This window comes from Babylonia areolata, chromosome 15 (assembly GCF_041734735.1).
Source record: "Babylonia areolata isolate BAREFJ2019XMU chromosome 15, ASM4173473v1, whole genome shotgun sequence".
Classification (NCBI taxonomy): Eukaryota; Metazoa; Mollusca; class Gastropoda; order Neogastropoda; family Buccinidae; genus Babylonia; species Babylonia areolata.
This window is the reverse complement of record NC_134890.1, coordinates 35,432,103-35,452,969: the sequence shown is the minus strand read 5'-3', so window position 1 is coordinate 35,452,969 and position 20,867 is coordinate 35,432,103. Positions and strand designations below refer to the sequence as shown.

At 48.4% G+C, this 20,867-nt stretch overlaps 1 protein-coding gene across 3 annotated transcripts in view; it reads left to right on the top strand.

Annotated features, from left to right (window-relative positions):
* LOC143290610 (uncharacterized) overlaps nucleotides 1-20,651 on the top strand; it is a 112,593-nt gene extending 91,942 nt beyond the window's left edge. For all 3 annotated transcript variants that reach the window (XM_076600212.1, XM_076600211.1, XM_076600210.1), the window contains one exon: nucleotides 20,229-20,651. In XM_076600212.1, coding sequence (XP_076456327.1) covers nucleotides 20,229-20,326 — 98 coding nt within the window. In that variant the 3' untranslated portion in view covers nucleotides 20,327-20,651. The remainder of the gene's footprint in view (nucleotides 1-20,228) is intronic.
* Nucleotides 20,652-20,867: the final 216 nt, after the last annotated feature.

The window sequence follows — 20,867 nt, the reverse complement described above, 5'->3', positions numbered from 1 at the left end:
AATGTGATGTCACATTACAGCATAGTGACTGGGGGTGGAGAGAGAGAAGGGGTGATGGGGTGCTGTTAAAGGGCAAGGGGTGGGTGGGGGAGATGGAGAGAGGGGGAGGTGAGGTGTATAACGTGCCACATGCGCACGACATACTCCTCTCTCTTACAATCGTCTTCACAAGCACACATCCGTTCACACAGCCACATCTGCTCCATTTCATCCACTGCAGTGATATTTTTTCAAGCTTGAAATAAAAACAATCTGGTCTGGGTTTTTCTGTTTTCTAACAAATATCCCTAAACACATTCACGTATATAAAATTAGTTCTGGTTCCAACATACATCAAACGTACTCCTTACTATTCTTTCTTTCCTTCTGCTTCTCTCGCCTGATTCTCTCTACTTCCGCTTCTCTTCTTCTTCACCTCTGCCTTCTTCGTCCTCGTCTTCTCTTCTTCTTCACCTCTGCCTTCTTCGTCCTCGTCTTCTCTTCTTCACCTCTGCCTTCTTCGTCCTCGTCTTCTCTTCTTCTTCACCTCTGCCTTCTTCGTCCTCGTCTTCTCTTCTTCTTCACCTCTGCCTTCTTCGTCCTCGTCTTCTCTTCTTCTTCACCTCTGCCTTCTTCGTCCTCGTCTTCTCTTCTTCACCTCTGCCTTCTTCGTCCTCGTCTTCTCTTCTTCTTCACCTCTGCCTTCTTCGTTCTCGTCTTCTCTTCTTCTTCACCTCTGCCTTCTTCGTCCTCGTCTTCTCTTCTTCACCTCTGCCTTCGTCCTCGTGTTCTCTTCTTCTGCATCGTCTCTGTCTTCCTCCTCTCCCTCCTTTCCCACTGTTCAGTGAACGTTCTGTGTCTTCTCAATCACCCACTCCATCTTCTTATGTTTTCATTTACTTCTTCATCTTCATCTCCTGTTTTGCTAAGAATGGCTCTTTTCTTCCAATTCAAAAGTAGCGCGAGAACAACTCCTAAGTGGACTGTTCTGGGCTCAGAATCAGACTCTCATCAAAATAACATCAAAACAGCCACGACATTACTTTGTGAACTCATATCAAACACACGTGTGTGTTTGGGGTTTTTTGTGTTTTTTTGTTTTGTTTTGTTTTGTTGTTGTTTTTGTTGGTTTTTGTGTGTTTTGTTTTTTGTTGTTGTTGTTGTTGTTTGTTTTGTTTTTATACCAGTGAACGGTACAGTCACGCTGCTGTGAAAAGGGGACTGTTGAATTCATGCAACATGTTGTGTTCAGCTCAAAACAAACGTTCCACAAATATGAATCGCGCGACACCACTGGTGTCCCTCTCTCTCTCTCTCTCTCTCTCTCTCACACACACACACACACACACACACACATTGTCACATCTCATGACAATTCAGATGTGAGTGCTTAACCCCCTCCTTGTTCACCCACCCCATCTAGCTAGAGAGCAGTGTGGGCTGTGCTGATTGCACGAAATTCTCAGTCTGTCTCAGTCTCAGTTCAGGCTGTCACTGAACTGAGATCAGCCTCTTCCTGGTTTGCAAGTGACAAGATTCTGGGCTTTTCGCCCGCGACTGTCAGAAGAGGCAGCCGTGCCAGTCTTAGGGTGCTTCAGGGCTGTTTGCCCGTCATGACGCTCGTCAGTGGGGATCAGTTTCCTCCGAGTGGTTGTGTGCGCTTCGTTCTCTGTGTTTTGTGTACTTCCAGCCTTGGGGTAGTGGTACCTCTTCTGGAAGGTAAGTGGAGACTGTAGAGACAGTCCTAACCTGTGTTCTGTCTGTCTGTCTTGTGTTCATGTCCGTGAATGAGAGAGAGAGAGGAGGGAGTGAATATTTAAGTAAATACAATATTTAGCTCTTTTATGTGCATCTGTTGGATGTGTATGCATTTTTAAACATAAATTTTATTTGAATGTTATGGCATTATTTTTCATGCGTATTGAAGGGGTTCAACCATAAAATCTGTGTTCAGTTTTCCTTATGAACCCCCTCAGCGTTTAGTGAGCATTATATATATATATATATATATATATCTTCGTGTGTGTGTTAAAGTCGCATTGTATGTGATGCCTAAGCTAGAATATTCCAAACTACCCCGCATCTCCACCATTTGTCACGCTCTATATGAGAGCGGACTAGAAACCCCCACCCAACCCAGCACTAACACCCAGACAACACAGACACAGACTGAAATAATTCAGAGTTCACACACATTTATTCAATCACACACAGAATAAGATACATGGCCACCTGGAGGAAGATAATCCTCACTTGAGGGTGCCCTCGGCCTTCCTTGCGGAAAGTTGTGCCGTGTTTTGAGTTGGGGCTTTTTTGCACAGTTGGCACCCTCAAGTGACACACACACACGCACACACACACACATATATGTATTCATATAATTATACATATGATTCTACACACACACACACACACACACACACACACACACACATATATAGATATATATATATATATATATATATATATATATATATATATATATATGGTATGCACATATATATAATAAAAATATGATTAGATAGATAGATAGATAGATCATATAATAGTCTCCCGTCGGACCGACGGACGAGTAGGCAGGCAGGCTTATCTGTCGAGTGTGTCCTCATATGGGAGAAGAGACCGATTCAGGATGCGCAGCACTTCCCACAGGTGTTGCAAGGGGAAACATCTCCACAAGTTGCGCCCTGCTTCCTTCGCTCGCGCTTCTCCTTAATGGCCAGCGTTCTCTTGTTTTCAAACGTCTTTATGCCACTTGAACACAGCATCCTCCAGCGAGAGCTGTCAAGGGCATCAGTTTCCCAGGAAGCGATTTCTATGTCACAGGCTTTGAGGTTTGTCTTCAAGGTGTCCTTGAAGCGCTTGCAGGGTCTTCCAAGTTCGCGGTGGCCTTCCTTCAGCTGGCCATACAAGAGCATCTCCGGGATCCTGTTGTCTGTCATGCGGACAACGTGTCCTGTCCAGCGTAGCTGGCACTGGATCAGCAGGCTTTCGATGCTGGGCAGGCCGCTCCTCTCTAGGACCTGGAGGTTGGAGACCCTGTCTTGCCACTTTATGCCGAGGATCTTTCGTAGGCATCTCTGAAACACCTCAAGATGTTGACTGTGACGGCGATACGTCGTCCATGTTTCACAGCAGTACATCAAGGTGGTCAGCACAACAGCTCTGTAGGTTTTGATTTTGGTGCTGAGCCTGATGCCTTTGTTGTTCCACAGCCTGTTGTTGAGTCTGCCAAAGATGGAGCTGGCCTTGGCGATGCGCAGTGTCACTTCTGCATCAAGGGCTCCGTTGCTTCATGGGGTGCTGTCCAGGTAGCAAAACTTGTCGACTGACTTGATCTCTGTGTCATTGATCTTGATTGCAGGTGGGGAGGAGGCACTGGCGTTCTGTGAGCTAGCTGGTTGGTACATGGACTCGGTCTTGCTGAGGCTGATGGCGAGTTCAAAGCACCTGCAGGAGGTTGAGAACCTGTCCATAACATAATGAACTGCGTGTCCTCATGGGTGTGTGCAGCAAGTGCGCAGTCATCGGCGAAGAGGAACTCTCTCAACAGTGCCTCAAACACCCTGGACCTGGCGTGGAGTCGCCGCAAGTTGAAAAGTTTGCCATCTGTGCGAAACTGAATGTAGATGCCCCGGTCACAGTCTTGGAAGGCGTCAATCAGCATGGCAGAGAAGATAATTGAGAACAGTGTGGGTGCCAGGACGCAGCACTGCTTCAATCCATTTACCACAGGGAACGGATCCGACATGTCAGTATTTTCTTGTACTCTCGCCTGCATGCCATCGTGGAATGACGCATTCAGTTGGATTAGGCTCTCTGGGCAGCCGAACTTTAGGAGGATCTGCCATAGACCATGGTGGTTCAACGTGTCGAAGGCCTTAGTCAGGTCCACACAGACCATGTGGAGCTCCTTGTTCTGCTCACGGCACTTCTCTTGCACCTGGCGTACAGCAAACACCATGTCACATGTTCCCCTGCCTGAGCGGAAGCCACACTGTGCTTCAGGGATGACTGTGTTGGAGACATGGTCAACCAGTCTGTTTAGTATGATGCGGGCGAAGATCTTGCCGGCGATGCAGAGGAGAGAGATTCCACGGTGGTTATCGCAGGATGTTTTGTCTCCCTTCCGTTTGTAAATGTGAACAATTGAAGCATCCTTGAAATCCTGGGGGACCTCCCCTCTCTCCCAGATAGACTGGAACAGGGCAGTCAGCTTGTCTGTCAGCACCTCGCCTCCATACTTGTAGATGTCAACCTGGATTCCATCCGCTCCTGGTGCTTTTCCTGACTTTGTCAGCTTCAGGGCCTTCCGGGTCTCGGCCTTGGTGGGAGGGGCAGCTAGCGAGTCATTGACTGGTAGCTGTGGGAGGGCTGCAATTACCTCGTCAGATATGGACGAGTCCCTGTTGAGGAGGGTGTTGAAGTGCTCTGCCCAGCGGGCAAGGATGTCTTCTCTGTCAGGAGGGTGGTCTGGTCCAAGGCTCGGACAGGGGTTGATCCTGTGACTCTCGGCCCATACACAGTCTGGAGACCATCATGGAAGGTCTTCATGTCGTGAGCATCAGCAGCGGACTGAAGCTCTTCGGGCTTTCTCTCCCACCAGGTGTTCTTCATCTCGCGTAGCCTCTTCTGTACGAGTTTCCTGGTTTGCAAGAACTGGTCCTTCTTCCTCTGGCAGTCTTTATCGGAAAAATGATCCTGATACCGTGTGCAGTGTGTCCAGGAGCTTGGAGATTCCAGAGTCGTTCTCGTCACACCAGTCTTTGTGGCTTCTCTGTACAAAGCCGAGTGTGTCAACTGCTGCTGTGTACACAGCATCTCTAAAGTTGCTCCATACCTCTTCTACATCAGTCGATGCAGGAATTTCTTGGAGAGCTGCTTGGATTTGCTGCTGCAGCACGTCCTTAGTGATAGGGAGGCGGTGGATGTTCAGCTTCCTAGGGGGTTTCTGCGTGGCTGGTTAGAGCTTGCATGTAAGTCTGATGTTCATCTTGCTGCGCACCAGGCGATGGTCCGACCAACAGACTGCTCCTCTCATGCTACGTGTAATGGAAACATCACCTCTGTCCCTCTGCCGGACAATCACAGTCCAGCATGTGCCATTGCTTAGAGCGGGGGTGCATCCGTGTGTTCTTGTACTTGTCCGCTTGTTGGAAGAGGGTGTTGATGGTCAGTCCATGCTGCGCGCAGAGCGAGAGCAAAAGCAGTCCGTTGGAGTTGCACTTGCCAGTGCCGTGCTGTCCTGGGACTTTTTGCCACGAGGAGAAGTCCACGCCGACGCGGGCATTGAAATCCCCAAGGATGATCAGCCTGTCCTTTCTGTCTACCGCTGAAATAGTGCGGCTGAACTCCTCGTAGAAAGCTTCTTTGATGTCATCAGGGTTGGTCATCGTCGGGGCATAGCAGCTGATGACTGTGGAGAAGCGAACCTTGGACAGCTTCAGACGCAGGGTAATCAGCCTATTTATCCCACGTGGAAGGCTGTCAAAGCTGTCGTGCAAGTTTGGTTAGTATGGCAAAGCCCACGCCTGAGGTTCTTGGGGTGCCATCTGGCATCCCAATGCAGTAGAAGGTGTAGCCCCCTCCATCTTCCTCCAGCTGGGTTTCACCGGCAAACCTGGTTTCGCTCAGGGCTGCTATGTCCACCTGGTAGCGATCAAGCATTCTAGCAATGAGCGCTGTGCGCCTTTCTGGTCTGTCGTCTCTGTCTAAAAGGGTGCGAACATTCCAAGCACCCAGAGTCAGGGCATGACTCCTGGTTCTTTTCTTCTGTTTTCGACCGCTAGTGTTGGATGTCCAAGTAGGTGCGGTTTCCTACTAGGTACTAGGTGAGGCAGGCTTTGTTTAGGGATCCTTTTATCTCCCATTCTCCATGTGGGGATAGCAGTTCTGTCCCTAAAAAAGGGCTGCTCTACGGCGGACGACCATCACCCCACAGCCGCCTGCGTGCAGAGTCGTGACTAGGAACTGCTAGCAGCATCCTCTGCCTGTCCCCGTTAAGCAGGGCTTGGGAAAGCTGGGTGTTGATGGGCTAGTTCGACGTTCCGACATTCGCCTGGTTGCCTGACCAGCACAGGTGACTTTTTTGTCAGTTGTGCAGTCCCTCCCCCACTCTCTCGCCTACCGACGCTCACAGTCCCACAGGTGCAGATATATGCCACGTGTAGGACGGCATCGGCAGGTGCAGGTTTTTTCTTCGGAGTTCTGTCTCCTAGGAAGACTTCCAGCCAAGGATAAGAGCTCCCCCTGCCCTTTGGTCATCCTCTTCCGCCTTCACAGCCGTTGGGAAAGGTTTCCTCCTCCGCCTCATTCATCATATTTGATGCTCTCTATCAGATACATTGATAGATAGATAGATAGATAGATAGATCATATATCATATTTGATGCTCTCTGTCAGATGGATAGATCATATATCATAATATTTGATGCTCTCTATCAGATAGACAGATAGATAGATAGACAGGCAGATACATAGATAGATCATAATTCATAATATTTTACGCTCTCTATCAGATAGATAGATAGATAAACAAACAGATAGACAAATCATCAATCATATTTGACACTATGAGATAGACAGACAGACAGATAGATAGATAGATAGATAGATTGATAGATCATAAATCATATTTGACGCTCTCTATCACATCAAGGAGGACGGCCATCTACCAACCGGAAATGGCTGGCATACACGTCACGAGTGGTCCCCCTTTCATCTTGTGAAGAAGAAAAAAAAACTTCCCTTCGAACTGTGGTGCTCTCTGCGCGCAATGAATCTCTCTCTCTCTCTCTCCCTCTCCCTCTCCCTCTCTCTCTCCCTCTCTCTCTCTCTCTCTCTCTCTCTCTCTCTCTCTCACCCTCTCCCTCTCTCTCTCTCTCTCTCTCTCTCTCTCTCTCTCTCTTCTTTATTTTCTTTCATTTTTTTTGCTGAGGGTTCATGTCAAAAGGAAACTGACGGAGGAGGAGAGAAAGAACAGTGTACGAAGTGGCTTGATGAATGAGCGAGCGCAAAAAAGCACACAAGGGACTCTCTCTCTCTCTCTCCGTTTCTGTCTCTGTCTCTGTTTCTCTTTCTCTGTCGTTATCTCTGTCTCTGTCCCCACCTCTCTCTCCCCACCTCTCTCTCTCCCCCTCTCTCTCTGATTGCTTTCATTTTTACTCATCTTTCTGGCGAGGACTGGATGTGAAAGGATATGTACTTGCTTATTTATTACCCTCATTAATAAGGAATTTGTCTCGACTTCCTCTCCCTACCTTTCTATCTGTATGTCTGTACCTCTGTCTCTCCATCTCTGTATGTATGTATGTATGCATATATATGTGTATAATTATATATGTGTGTGCGTGTGCGTGTGCGTGTGTGTGTGTGCCTGTCTTTCTGAATATCTTCAGTGTGTCGAGGTGAATGTTCTCAGGGGAATATCTTCAGACCCCAAACTCCTGTTGATGATGAATACGGACAAAATTACTAGCCCCCTCTGAAGTGAGAGAAAAGTTTCCCCGGCTCAGAATCACAATGGAATGTTTCTATAATGACCCGAGGCCGGTCTGTTCTCTGTAATTTAGGGCTGGTTGGAAGGAGACATCCATCGCACACAGCATGGGTATTTCACTGCTGGCCACACCGACAGAAAAGCCTGTCTTTAGACTTCGGCTCTTTGGAAAGCAAGAAACGGGACTGTATAAGACTGTAAGCCCCCACCCCCCTCCCCCTTGCACCCTCCCCCCCCTACCCCCCGACCCCTCAACCCCCACCCCAGCCCCCTCTGAGAAAGTTACCATCCGGACTATTTATTTTGGTAGCTGACTCGTTCAGAATGGTGTTGTGCCGCATGATAAAGCAGTTATGTCCCTTGACCATGATCACTGTGAACCTTTACAGCTCCATGATAAAGCAGTTGTGTCCCTTGGCTCTGATGACTGGACCTTTACAGCTGCATGATAAAGCAGTTATGTCCCTTGACCATGATCACTGTGAACCTTTACAGCTCCATGATAAAGCAGTTGTGTCCCTTGGCTCTGATTACTGTGGACCTTTACAGCTGCATGATAAAGCAGTTATGTCCCTTGGCCATGATCACTGAACCTTTACAGCTGCATGATAAAGCGGTTGTTTCCATTGGCCATGATCACTGTGAACCTTTACTGCTGCATGATAAAGCAGTTATATCCCTTGGCCATGACCATTACTGCTCCATGATAAAGCAGTTATATCCCTTGGCCATGACCATTGTGAACCTTTACTGCTCCATGATAAAGCAGTTATATCCCTTGGCCATGACCATTGTGAACCTTTACTGCTCCATGATAAAGCAGTTATATCCCTTGGCCCTGATTACTGTGAACCTTTACAGCTCCATGATAAAGCAGTTGTTTCCCTTGGCCCTGATTACTGTGAACCTTTACAGCTCCATGATAAAGCAGTTGTTTCCCTTGGCCCTGATTACTGTGAACCTTTACTGCTCCATGATAAAGCAGTTATATCCCTTGGCCATGACCATTGAGAACCTTTACTGCTCCATGATAAAGCAGTTATATCCCTTGGCCATGACCATTGAGAACCTTTACTGCTGCATGATAAAGCAGTTGTTTCCCTTGGCCATGATCACTGTGAATCTTTACTGCTGCATGATAAAGCAGTTGTTTTCCTCGGCCCTGATCACTGCCAGGTTGACTTGGCGATAAACAGCAATGAATCAGTCATTGTCAACGACTCTGTCCAGTTCTACGATCAGTAATCATTGGTTGGATTGCATTATTGTTGCTGTTGTCTTTGTCATTTTGAATTAAATTATTGCTGTAGTTGATGTAGTTGCTGTTGTTGATATTGTTGTCGATGTCGTTGTCGTTCTTGCTGTTGTTCTTGTCGTTGTCGCCGTCTTTGTTGTAGTTGTCGTAGTTGTTGTGAATGTTGTTGTTGTTATTGCTGTTGCTCTAGTTGTTTTTGTTGATGTTGATGCTGATTATGCTATTGGTGTTAGTGTTCAGGATGGTGTATAACGTGAAAATAGCATGTCAACATAATCTTACCTACAACACATACTGCAGCAGTACCGCCATTTCAGCGGGCTCTTTGTCTTGCACTAATATCACAAAACCTTTCATCCTCTATCTCAAGCAAACATCGTTCACTCTAAAGTTCGGCGAAAATTAATCTGATGAAATAAAACTTTACACAGGCACTCCAAAATACTTTGAACTGTTTGTATCAATATTAATCTGATGAAATAAAACTTTACACAGGCACTCCAAAAATCCTTTGAACTGTTTGTATCAATATTAATCTGATGAAATAAAACTTTACACAGGCACTCCAAAAATCCTTTGAACTGTTTGTATCAATATTAATCTGATGAAATAAAACTTTACACAGGCACTCCGAAAATCCTTTGAACTGTTTGTATCAATATGTTCACACTTCTTCCCCCTTCCCCCATCTGTCTGTCTGTCTGTCTGTGTCTGTCTGTGTCTGTCTGTCTGTCTGTCTCTGTCTCTGTCTCTGTTCCTCTCTCTCCCCCTTCCCCCACACCCCTCTCCCATTCACTCTCCCATCCATATGTCAGTGTGTGTGTGTGTGTGTGTGCGCGTGCGTGCGTGTGTGTGCGTGTGTGTGTGTGTGTGCGTACGTGCGTGCGTATGTGTGTGTGTGTGTGCGCGCACGCGTGTGTGTGTGTGTGCATGCGCACTAGCGCATGTGTTTGTGTACATATGTATGACTATATGTTGGGCAAAGTTGTACGCTGCAGTGTGTGTCAACATGAAGACGTACATGCACACAGCCGTGCACACTCTCCTTCGTTCAGCTAGAGATGTTGACTTGGCACAACTGCTGTCTGGAAAGTTGAAGTTATGGAGAAGTTTTTTTTGGCAGCCAATCAGATTTGACAGCGGGAGTGTTGATGGGGAGGGGAGGGGTATGGGGTGGGGAGGGGGGGGGAGGGCCCCCTCCTGACTGCCATCGACCTGCTGTGTGGCCAGGACCAGAAATATCCCCCGCCACCTTGGGCCGCCATTGAAGGACCCGGATGACCGCTGGAATCAATGAAACCCTGTGGGCTCTGTCTATAGTGATAGATACGTTCTGTCTGTCTCTCTGTTTGTCTCTCCGTCTTTGTCTGTCTGTCTGTCTGTCTCTTTCTCTCTCTCTCTCCCTCTCTCTCTCGCCCACAAAAAACAAAATGCATGTTAATCACAACCAGAGAAAAGAGACAAAACACTATACATAAGTTTCCTTCCATCCAAATTAAAGGTAAACCTAATGAACAGGTCAATGATCATAAAGTTCTGCGAATCATAATCGACAACAATGTCACTTGGAATCCTCACATGAATTCCCTTTGCAAAACGACAGCCCAGAAAACCCATCAACTATCCAAAAGCAAACATTTCCACGGAAATTATTTTTCAGGCACATATCCAGTCAACAATAGATTATGCATCAACACTATGGGACTCCGCAAGTGCGAACACCATGAAGCCATTACTGACTTCATAAACGGGGGCTCAAGCTGGTGCTCCTTAAAACGACTTCCCACTTAGACTCTGACTATAAACAAGCGAATGTTCTGCCACCAGTCCGTGAATAGAGTACAACAAAGGAATCACAATGCACAAGATCATGACAGGTAATGCACCACCTACATTAATAAACAAGTTTTATGTAAATTCACCAAGGAGACCCCCCCCCCAACGCACACGCACACACACACCCCAGACCATATCCCAATCCCAAGAAGTGACTTGTTCAAATCCAGTCTGGTTTACTCAGGCGCCACCACAAGGAACTCACTCCCACAAACAATTGAACAACACCATTGCCCAACTACCTTCCAAAAACATTACCTTTCCCACCTTGTGTCATAATGTGTTGTGTGCGTCGCTCATTTATTGATACTGTTTGTGACATGTGTACGGTTGACTGAGAACCTCCATCACCATCCATTCCCCATTGTGGTATGTGGTGTGCGTTGTGTGTGTTTGTTTCTTTCATTTTGTTCTTTTTGTTCTCTGTCTTATGCATTTAACTAAAACCATGCTTGTGCCTGCATGTGCATGTGTGTGTGTGTGGTGGGGGGGGGTTGATTAATTGTTTAATGTTTCCCCTCTGTTTTGTATTTCTTCTAACACCATGCTTTATTTAGTATTGTGCAGTTTAGACCCTATTCAGCGCGGGGACTGGATATAAAAAAGCACACCAGTGCTTATCTATTATCCTCGAAATAAAGAAATTTGTCTTGTCTTGTCTTTTCTCTCTCTCTCTCTCTGATAAAGTATACAGACAGACCAACCAAACGTCTGATACTGACAAACACACACACATATAGATAGATAGATAGACAGATAGATAGACAAAGCACTGGTAAGGATAGTAAAGATCACAGAGGGTGTCATCAGTGTTGAACAAAAGTCAGTGTTACAGTGTTGAACAAGGACCAGCGCTATAGAGTAGCCTTGTTGTGGGTGTCTCTGTGACCCACGTTATCGAGTAGCCTTTTTGTGGGTGTCTCTGTGACCCACATTATCGGGTAGCCTAGTTGTGGGTGTCTCTGTGACCCACATTATCGGGTAGCCTTGTAGTGGGTGTCTCTGTGACCCACATTATCGGGTAGCGTTGTAGTGGGTGTCTCTGTGACCCACATTATCGGGTAGCCTTTTTGTGGGTGTCTCTGTGACCCACATTATCGGGTAGCCTAGTTGTGGGTGTCTCTGTGACCCACATTATCGGGTAGCCTTTTTGTGGGTGTCTCTGTGACCCACATTATCGGGTAGCCTTGTAGTGGGTGTCTCTGTGACCCACATTATCGGGTAGCCTTGTTGTGGGTGTCTCTGTGACCCACATTATCGGGTAGCCTTGTTGTGGGTGTCTCTGTGACCCACATTATCGGGTAGCCTTGTAGTGGGTGTCTCTGTGACCCACATTATCGGGTAGCCTTGTTGTGGGTGTCTCTGTGACCCACATTATCGGGTAGCCTTGTAGTGGGTGTCTCTGTGACCCACATTATCGGGTAGCCTTGTAGTGGGTGTTTCTGTGACCCACATTATCGGGTAGCCTAGTTGTGGGTGTTTCTGTGACCCACATTATCGGGTAGCCTTGTTGTGGGTGTCTCTGTGGCCCACGTTATCGGGTAGCCTAGTTGTGGGTGTTTCTGTGGCCCACATTATCGGGTAGCCTAGTTGTGGGTGTTTCTGTGACCCACATTATCGGGTAGCCTAGTTGTGGGTGTCTCTCTTTCCGTCCTCGTTGTCTTGGCATCTGTCTGTTTCTGTCTACGTCTATGTCTGTGTTGGTACCTGTCTCTATTCTTTGTAATTCACTTTGTTGGTCATTGTCTGCCTGTGTCTCTGTCTGTTTCTATGTCTTTGTCTGTGTTGTTCCCTGTCTGTGTTTTTCTGTTTGCTTGCTTGTCTGTCTCTTTGTCTCTATATTTATCTTTGTGTATCTGTGTGCCTGTCTGTGTATCTGTCTGTTCCTGTCTCTGTCTCTCTGTCTCTGTCTCTCTCTCGCTCAGACTGTCCAAGTGTCCCTCCGACCTGTGACTGACTGTCTGTTCATCTGTATGTCTCTCCGTCTTTCTGGCTTTTTGTTTGTGTCCCTGCCTCTCTATCTTTTTTATCTGCATGCCTATATGTATGTACACATGTCTGCTTGTCTGTCTGTCTGTCTGCCCCCACCCCCACTTCTTGACGCCTTCCCCACTCCCACCCCCCCTATTTTATTCTACACTGTTGCCATAACGACGAAGACGTCGTCACCGTCATGGAAAGGCTTCTGTAAACACTTGGCTGACTTCCCTTTTAGCGAGTGTCGGAGAACACTTTCGTTACCACCACCAGCAGCCCCCCCCCCCCCCCCCCACGCCCGACCCCCCCCCCCCCTCTCTCTCTCTCTCTCTCTCTCTCTCTCGCCGGACAACTTAATCACTCAATCACCAACGGTAGACCTACCAGTTTGTGATGGTGTTCTCGTTTATTTTGTTGTTTTGTTTGTTGTTGTTTTTTCTCCTTTTTTCACACGCATTGATCTGCATTTCTGCTTCCGCTCACAATAACCTCTATCTCTCCTGAAAGTCCACCTTCACCCTCCTTACCCCCCTCATCCCTGTCTATCACCACCCTGTCCCCCCATCACCCCTGTCTATCACCACCCTGTCCCCCCATCACCCCTCACTATCACCACCCTGTCCCCCCATCACCCCTCACTGTCTATCACCCTGTCCCCCCATCACCCCTCACTGTCTATCACCCTGTCCCCCCATCACCCCTCACTGTCTATCACCACCCTGTCCCCCCATCACCCCTCACTGTCTATCACCACCCTGTCCTCCCATCACCCCTCACTGTCTATCACCCTGTCCCCCCATCACCCCTCACTATCACCCTGTCCCCCCATCACCCCTCACTGTCTATCACCACCCTGTCCCCCCATCACCCCTCACTGTCTATCACCCTGTCCCCCCATCATCCCTGTCTATCACCACCCTGTCCCCCCATCATCCCTGTCTATCGCCACCCTGTCCCCCCATCACCCCTCACTGTCTATCACCCTGTCCCCCCATCACCCCTCACTGTCACCACCCTGTCCCCCCATCACCCCTCACTATCACCACCCTGTCCCCCCATCACCCCTCACTAGCACCACCCTGCACCCCCATCACCCCTCACTATCACCACCCTGTCCCCCCATCACCCCTCAATGTCTATCACCCTGCCCCCTCATCACCCCTCACTGTCACCACCCTGTCCCCCTATCACCCCTCACTGTCTATCACCCTGCCCCTCATCACCCCTCACTGTCTATCACCCTGCCCCCTCATCACCCCTCACTGTCTATCACCCTGCCCCGCCATCACCCACCACTATCACCACCCTGTCCCCCCATCACCCCTCACTATCACCACCCTGTCCCCCCATCACCCCTCACTATCACCACCCTGTCCCTCCATCACCCCTCACTGTCACCACCCTGTCCCCCCATCACCCTTCACTGTCTATCACCACCCTGTCCCCCCATCACCCCTCACTGTCTATCACCACCCTGTCCCCCCATCACCCCTCACTGTCTATCACCACCCTGTCCCCCCATCATCCCTGTCTATCACCCTGCCCCCCCATCACCCCTCACTGTCTATCACCACCCTGTCCCCCCATCACCCCTCACTGTCTATCACCACCCTGTCCCCCCATCATCCCTGTCTATCACCCTGTCCCCCCCATCACCCCTCACTGTCTATCACCACCCTGTCCCCCCATCACCCCTCACTGTCTATCACCACCCTGTCCCCCCATCATCCCTGTCTATCACCACCCTGTCCCCCCATCACCCCTCACTGTCTATCACCACCCTGTCCCCCCATCACCCCTCACTGTCTATCACCACCCTGTCCCCCCATCACCCCTCACTGTCACCACCCTGTCCCCCCATCACCCCTCACTGTCTATCACCACCCTGTCCCCCCATCATCCCTGTCTATCACCACCCTGTCCCCCCATCATCCCTGTCTATCACCACCCTGTCCCCCCATCACCCCTCACTGTCTATCACCACCCTGTCCCCCCATCATCCCTGTCTATCACCACCCTGTCCCCCCACTACCCATGTCTATCACCACCCTGTCCGCCCATCACCCCTCACTGTCTATCACCACCCTGTCCCCCCATCATCCCTGTCTATCACCCTGCCCCCCCATCACCCCTCACTGTCTATCACCACCCTGTCCCCCCATCACCCCTCACTGTCTATCACCACCCTGTCCCCCCATCATCCCTGTCTATCACCCTGCCCCCCCATCACCCCTCACTGTCTATCACCACCCTGTCCCCCCATCACCCCTCACTGTCTATCACCACCCTGTCCCCCCATCATCCCTGTCTATCACCACCCTGTCCCCCCATCACCCCTCACTGTCTATCACCACCCTGTCCCCCCATCACCCCTCACTGTCTATCACCACCCTGTCCCCCCATCACCCCTCACTGTCTATCACCACCCTGTCCCCCCATCATCCCTGTCTATCACCACCCTGTCCCCCCATCACCCCTGTATCACCACCCTGTCCCCCCATCACCCCTCACTGTCTATCACCACCCTGTCCCCCCACTACCCATGTCTATCACCACCCTGTCCCCCACTACCCATGTCTATCACCACCCTGTCCCCCCATCACCCCTGTCTATCACCACCCTGTCCCCCCATCACCCCTCACTGTTCTATCACCACCCTGTCCCCCCACTACCCATGTCTATCACCACCCTGTCCCCCACTACCCATGTCTATCACCACTCTGCCCCCCTCCCCCTCCATCACCCCTCACTGTCACCACCCTGTCTCCCCATCACCCCTCACTGTCACCACCCTTTCCCTCCATCACCCCTCACTGTCTATCACCACCCTGCACCCCCATCACCCCTCACTGTCTATCACCACCCTGTCCCCCCACTACCCATGTCTATCACCACCCTGCCCCCCTCCCCCTCCATCACCCCTCACTGTCTATCACCACCCTCTTCACCTATGTCAATGTTTTCACTGTGAGATTAAAGTGTGTCAAAGTTTTCACTGTATGAAGAAACTGTGTCAATGTTTTTACTGTGTGCCAGTGTAGAAACTGTGTCAATGTTTTCACTGTGTGAAGAAACTGTGTCAAAGTTTTCACTGTGTGTCAGTGTAGAAACTGTATCAATGTTTCCACTGTGTGGAGAAACTGTGTCAGTATTTTCAAGGTATGGCTAAATTGTGTCAATGTTTTAACTTGGTGGAGAAACTGTGTCAGTGTTTTCACTGTATGGTTAAACTGTGTCAGTGTTTTCACTGTATGGTTAAACTGTGTCAGTGTTTTCACTGTATGGTTAAACTGTGTCAGTGTTTTGTGTCGGTGTTTTCACTGTGTGGAGACAATGTGTCAGTGTTTTTACTGCTTTGCCCTTTGGCCTAAGTAGAGAGAGTGAGGTCAACACTGAGGCAAACCTTGTGGTCACTACCAATGTTGAACTGTCTCTACCTGTCTTGTCCGTGTTTCTGTTCGTCTTTATGTCTCTCACTCTGTCTTCCTTTGCATTTCTCTCTCTCTCTCTCTGTCTCTGTCTCTGTTTCTGTCTGTGTCTGTCAGACGGAGCTCTCGTGGGAATGAGTGGCAGTACAATTGCCCTGACAAATTTCGGTCATAATTCTTTGGCAACGGTGAAGGTGTTAGTTTTCACGTGTCGTTTTCTGAGCACTCATGATGAACGACTGCGTGCACACGCGTGCGCGCGCGCGTGTGTCTGTCTAATAATAATAATAATGGTATTTATATAGCGCTGAATCTTGTGCATAGACAAATCAAAGCGCTTTCGCACCAGTCATTCACACGCACGCATAACTCACTGGAGAAATTGTAGACAAGGAAGAGGCAGAGAAGGGAGGCTATTTTGGGAAGAGGTGGGTTTTAAGGCCAGACTTGAAAGAGCTGAGTGTGGAGACTTGACGAAGCGAAAGAAGAAATTCATTCCAATTGCAAGGTCCAGAGACAGAGAAAGAACGGCGGCCAACAGTCGAGAGTTTGAATCTGGGTATGCGTAAATAGAGTGGATCCGAAGCTGATCGTAGTGAGCGAGATGGAGTGTAGAGGTGAAGGCAGCCACAGAGATAGGAAGGGGCTGATTTGTGAATACATTTGTAGCATAGAGTGCTGATTTTGTACTTTATTCGGTGTGAGACAGGGAGCCAGTGGAGATGTTGCAAACGAGGAGTGATGTGCTCAAATCTTTTCTTTCTGAGGACGAGTCGGGCAGCAAAGTTTTGTATGTGCTGAAGGGACTGAATGGATGAAGCAGGCAAACCAGACAATAGAGAGTTACAGTAGTCAAGGCGAGAGAGAATGAGAGAAACGACAAGTCTGGATGTTGCGTCAATGGACAGATATTTCCGGATGGAACTGATGCGCCGCATTTGACAGTAGCAGGATTGGCATGTCTGACTGATAAATGTTTGCATGGACAGTGTATTGTCAAGGACAACAGCGAGGTTCCTGACTGAACTGGAAAGAGGGATGGATGAACTGCCAAGTTTGATTGTGTCAGTTGTGATGGAAGAGAGTTTTTGTTTAGTTCCTACGATCATTGCTTCAGTTTTGTCCGCGTTCAATTGTAACTTATTTAGAGTCATCCAATTTTGAATATCCAGGAAGCAGTTGGATGTTTCTTGCAAGAGCGACGACAGTTTTTCGGGGGTATCACTCTTCTGGAGTTGAGTGTCATCAGCATAAAAATGATGACTGACATTATGGCGGTTGATAATTTCAGCGAGAGGAGCAGTGTACAGTGTGAAGAGCACTGGGCTTAAAACAGATCCCTGTGTGTGTGTGTGTGTGTGTGTGTGTGTGTGTGTGTGTGCGTGTGCGTGTGTAGAGGGAGGGAAAGTGGGCGAGGAAGCTTCTACACAGACTGTGTATGGACAGATAACAGTAAATGTCAGACAATCACAATGTGTCATTATGTATGGAGACAGACCATCACAAGGTGTCATTGTGTATTGAGACAGACCAACAGAGGACAGACCATCACAAGGTGTCATTATGTATGGAGACAGACCATCACAAGGTGTCATTGTGTATTGAGACAGACCAACAGAGGACAGACCGTCCCAAGGTGTCATTGTGTATTGAGACAGACCAACAGAGGACAGACCGTCCCAAGGTGTCATTATGTATGGAGACAGACCATCACAAGGTGCCATCCTGTATGGAGACAGACCATCACAAGGTGTCATTACGTATGGAGACAGACCATCACAAGGTGTCATTGTGTATGGAGACAGACCATAACAAGGTGTCATTGTGTATGGAGACAGACCATCACAAGGTGTCCTTATGTATGGAGACAGACCATCATAAGGTGTCAATGTGTATAGAGACAATCACAAGGTGTCAATGTGTATGGAGACAATCACAAGGTGTCAATGTGTATGGAGACAGACCATCACAAGGTGTCATTGTGTATGGACACAGACCAACAGAGGACAGACCGTCCCAAGGTGTCATTATGTATGGAGACAGACCAACAGAGGACAGACCATCACAATGTGTCATTATGTATGGAGACAGACCAACAGAGGACAGACCATCACAAGGTGTCATTATGTATGGAGACAGACCAACAGAGGACAGACCATCACAATGTGTCATTATGTATGGAGACAGACCAACAGAGGACAGACCATCACAAGGTGTCATGTATGGAGACAGGCCAACAGAGGACAGACCATTACAAGGTGTCATTATGAATGGAGACAGACCAACAGAGGACAGACCATCACAATGTGTCATTATGTATGGAGACAGACCAACAGAGGACAGACCATCACAATGTGTCATTATGTATGGAGACAGACCAACAGAGGACAGACCATCACAATGTGTCATTATGAATGGAGACAGACCAACAGAGGACAGACCATCACAATGTGTCATTATGAATGGAGACAGACCAACAGAGGACAGACCATCACAAGGTGTCATGTATGGAGACAAACCAACAGCGCCATCACTGACAACAAAGACCACAAAAGTGTCCTTAGTGTTGGGCAAAGGTCAACGTTACTGAGTAATCTTGTTGTGGACGTGTCCCTGTTTTTCCGTCTTTCTGACCATGTCTTTCTGTCTGTCTCTGGCTATCTGCTCCAGACTGTCTTTATCTCTGTCTCTTCTCATCTCTTTTTCCCTCTGTCCCCATCTTTTCCCCTTCTCTCTCTTTCCAACTTCCAATATCGTTTTCCGTCTCTGTATTGATACTGGAAGTGAATGTATACTGTCTATTTGACACTACAGTTCGGGTTCGTTTATATCGTCGACCTCTCGAAACAAGAACATAAATATATACCATACGTTTGGCAGCCATCACCTTCTGTCTCTGTCACTCTCTCTTCTCTGTCTCTCTTTGACTCTGTCTGTCTCGGTCTCTGTCTGTCTCGGTCTCTGTCTGTCTGTCTGTCTGTCTGTCTGTCTCTCTCTCTCTCTCTCTCTCTCTCTCTCTCTCTCTCTCTCTCTCTCTGTGATGTCTCTCTCCCCCACTCCCTCCACTCCTTCCCACCATTGTCACATCATCGATGAAGTCGTCTGCGGAATGGGAGTGTATTCCACAACCAATTTCAGTGTTCTTCCTTTTCATGTTGTGATGGTGGGAACTCAACTCTCTCTGTCTCTCTCTCTGTCTCTCTGTCTCTGTCTCTCTGTCTCTCTCTTTCTCTCTCCCTCTCTCCCTTTCAAACAGTGCTCTTTGTTAGTCTGTTTGACTGTCTGTGCATCTCAGTCCCTCACGTCTACCAGTTTGTGATGATGTGTTTGGTTCCCCCCCCCCCCCCTCTCTCTCTCTCCTCTGATCAGCTCCACTCCTCAGGTTGTCTGTCAACACGTTACAAATGGAACAGTATCCATGTCTGTCAACACTTTACAGATAGAAACATCTCCCTGTCTGTCAACACTTTACAGATGGAACCATCTCCCTGTCTGTCAACACTTTACAGATGGAACCATCTCCCTGTCTGTCAACACTTTACAGATGGAACCATCTCCCTGTCTGTCAACACTTTACAGATGGAACGGTGTCCATGTCTGTCAACACTTTACAAATGGAACGGTGTCCATGTCTGTCAACACTTTACAGATGGAACGGTGTCCCTGTCAGTGGAGGACTGTGTCAAGGTTTTCACTGCATGTCCCTGTCAGTGGAGGACTGTGTCAAGGTTTTCACTGCATGTCCCTGTCAGTGGAGGACTGTGTCAAGGTTTTCACTGCATGTCCCTGTCAGTAGAGGACTGTGTCAAGGTTTTCACTGCATGTCCCTGTCAGTAGAGGACTGTGTCAAGGTTTTCACTGCATGTCCCTTTCAGTCCGCAGGGCTGAGGGTCCTACCGGGCACCACCTCCCCAGGGATGATGTAAACTGGTCGTAAAGTGTTTTTCGGTGGGTTCTGAACTCATTCTTACGTGTTCCAAAGAAGAAAAAAAACTACTAAAACAGGAATGCACTACAGTTACAGCCTCAGACACAAGGTGCCCTCTCGTACCCTAATCAACGAAATTAAAAGAAGCAAAACGTCAAGCCCTCAAAAATGATATTTCTATAAAAGAAACCACTAATAATGTGTCTTCTTTGTCAATTAAATGTTTTCTATTTGAACAGGTATCAAGAAATAAACTATCATCATTCAGTATTTCACACTGAAGTCTTGTACTGGATGTCCTGACCCTCTGTGTCCCCTGTGTTGCAGTGCGGCAAGCCAACGAAAAGATGCGCCATGAATTCGACGAGAAACAGACCAGACTGAAGAATAACATGACGTTATCCTCGCGGCAAGTTCCCTTATGACGTCACCAGGGACCCTCTTCAGCAGCCACTTCCGTGCCGTGACAGGATGTGGAGGACGATGCACGCTGACACACACGCGCGCAAATACGCACGCGCGCGCACCTACACACACACACACACACACACACACACACACACACACACACACACACACACACATTGTTTAAGGGACTGAATCGCTTGACAAAGGTTTCGGTTTTTCTTGATATGGAAACAGGTGTGTGTCAGCAAAGGCTTGAGGTGTGTGTTAGCAGAGGGATGAGGGATGAGGTGTGTGTTAGCAGAGGGATGAGGGATGAGGTGTGTTAGCAGAGGGATGAGGGATGAGATGTGTGTTAGCAGAGGGATGAGGGATGAGGTGTGTGTTAGAGGGATGAGGGATGAGGTGTGTTAGCAGAGGGATGAGGTGTGTGTTAGAGGGATGAGGGATGAGGTGTGTTAGCAGAAGGATGAGGGATGATGTGTGTTAGCAGAGGGGTGAGGGATGAGGTGTGTTAGCAGAGGGATGAGGGATGAGGTGTGTGTTAGAGGGATGAGGTGT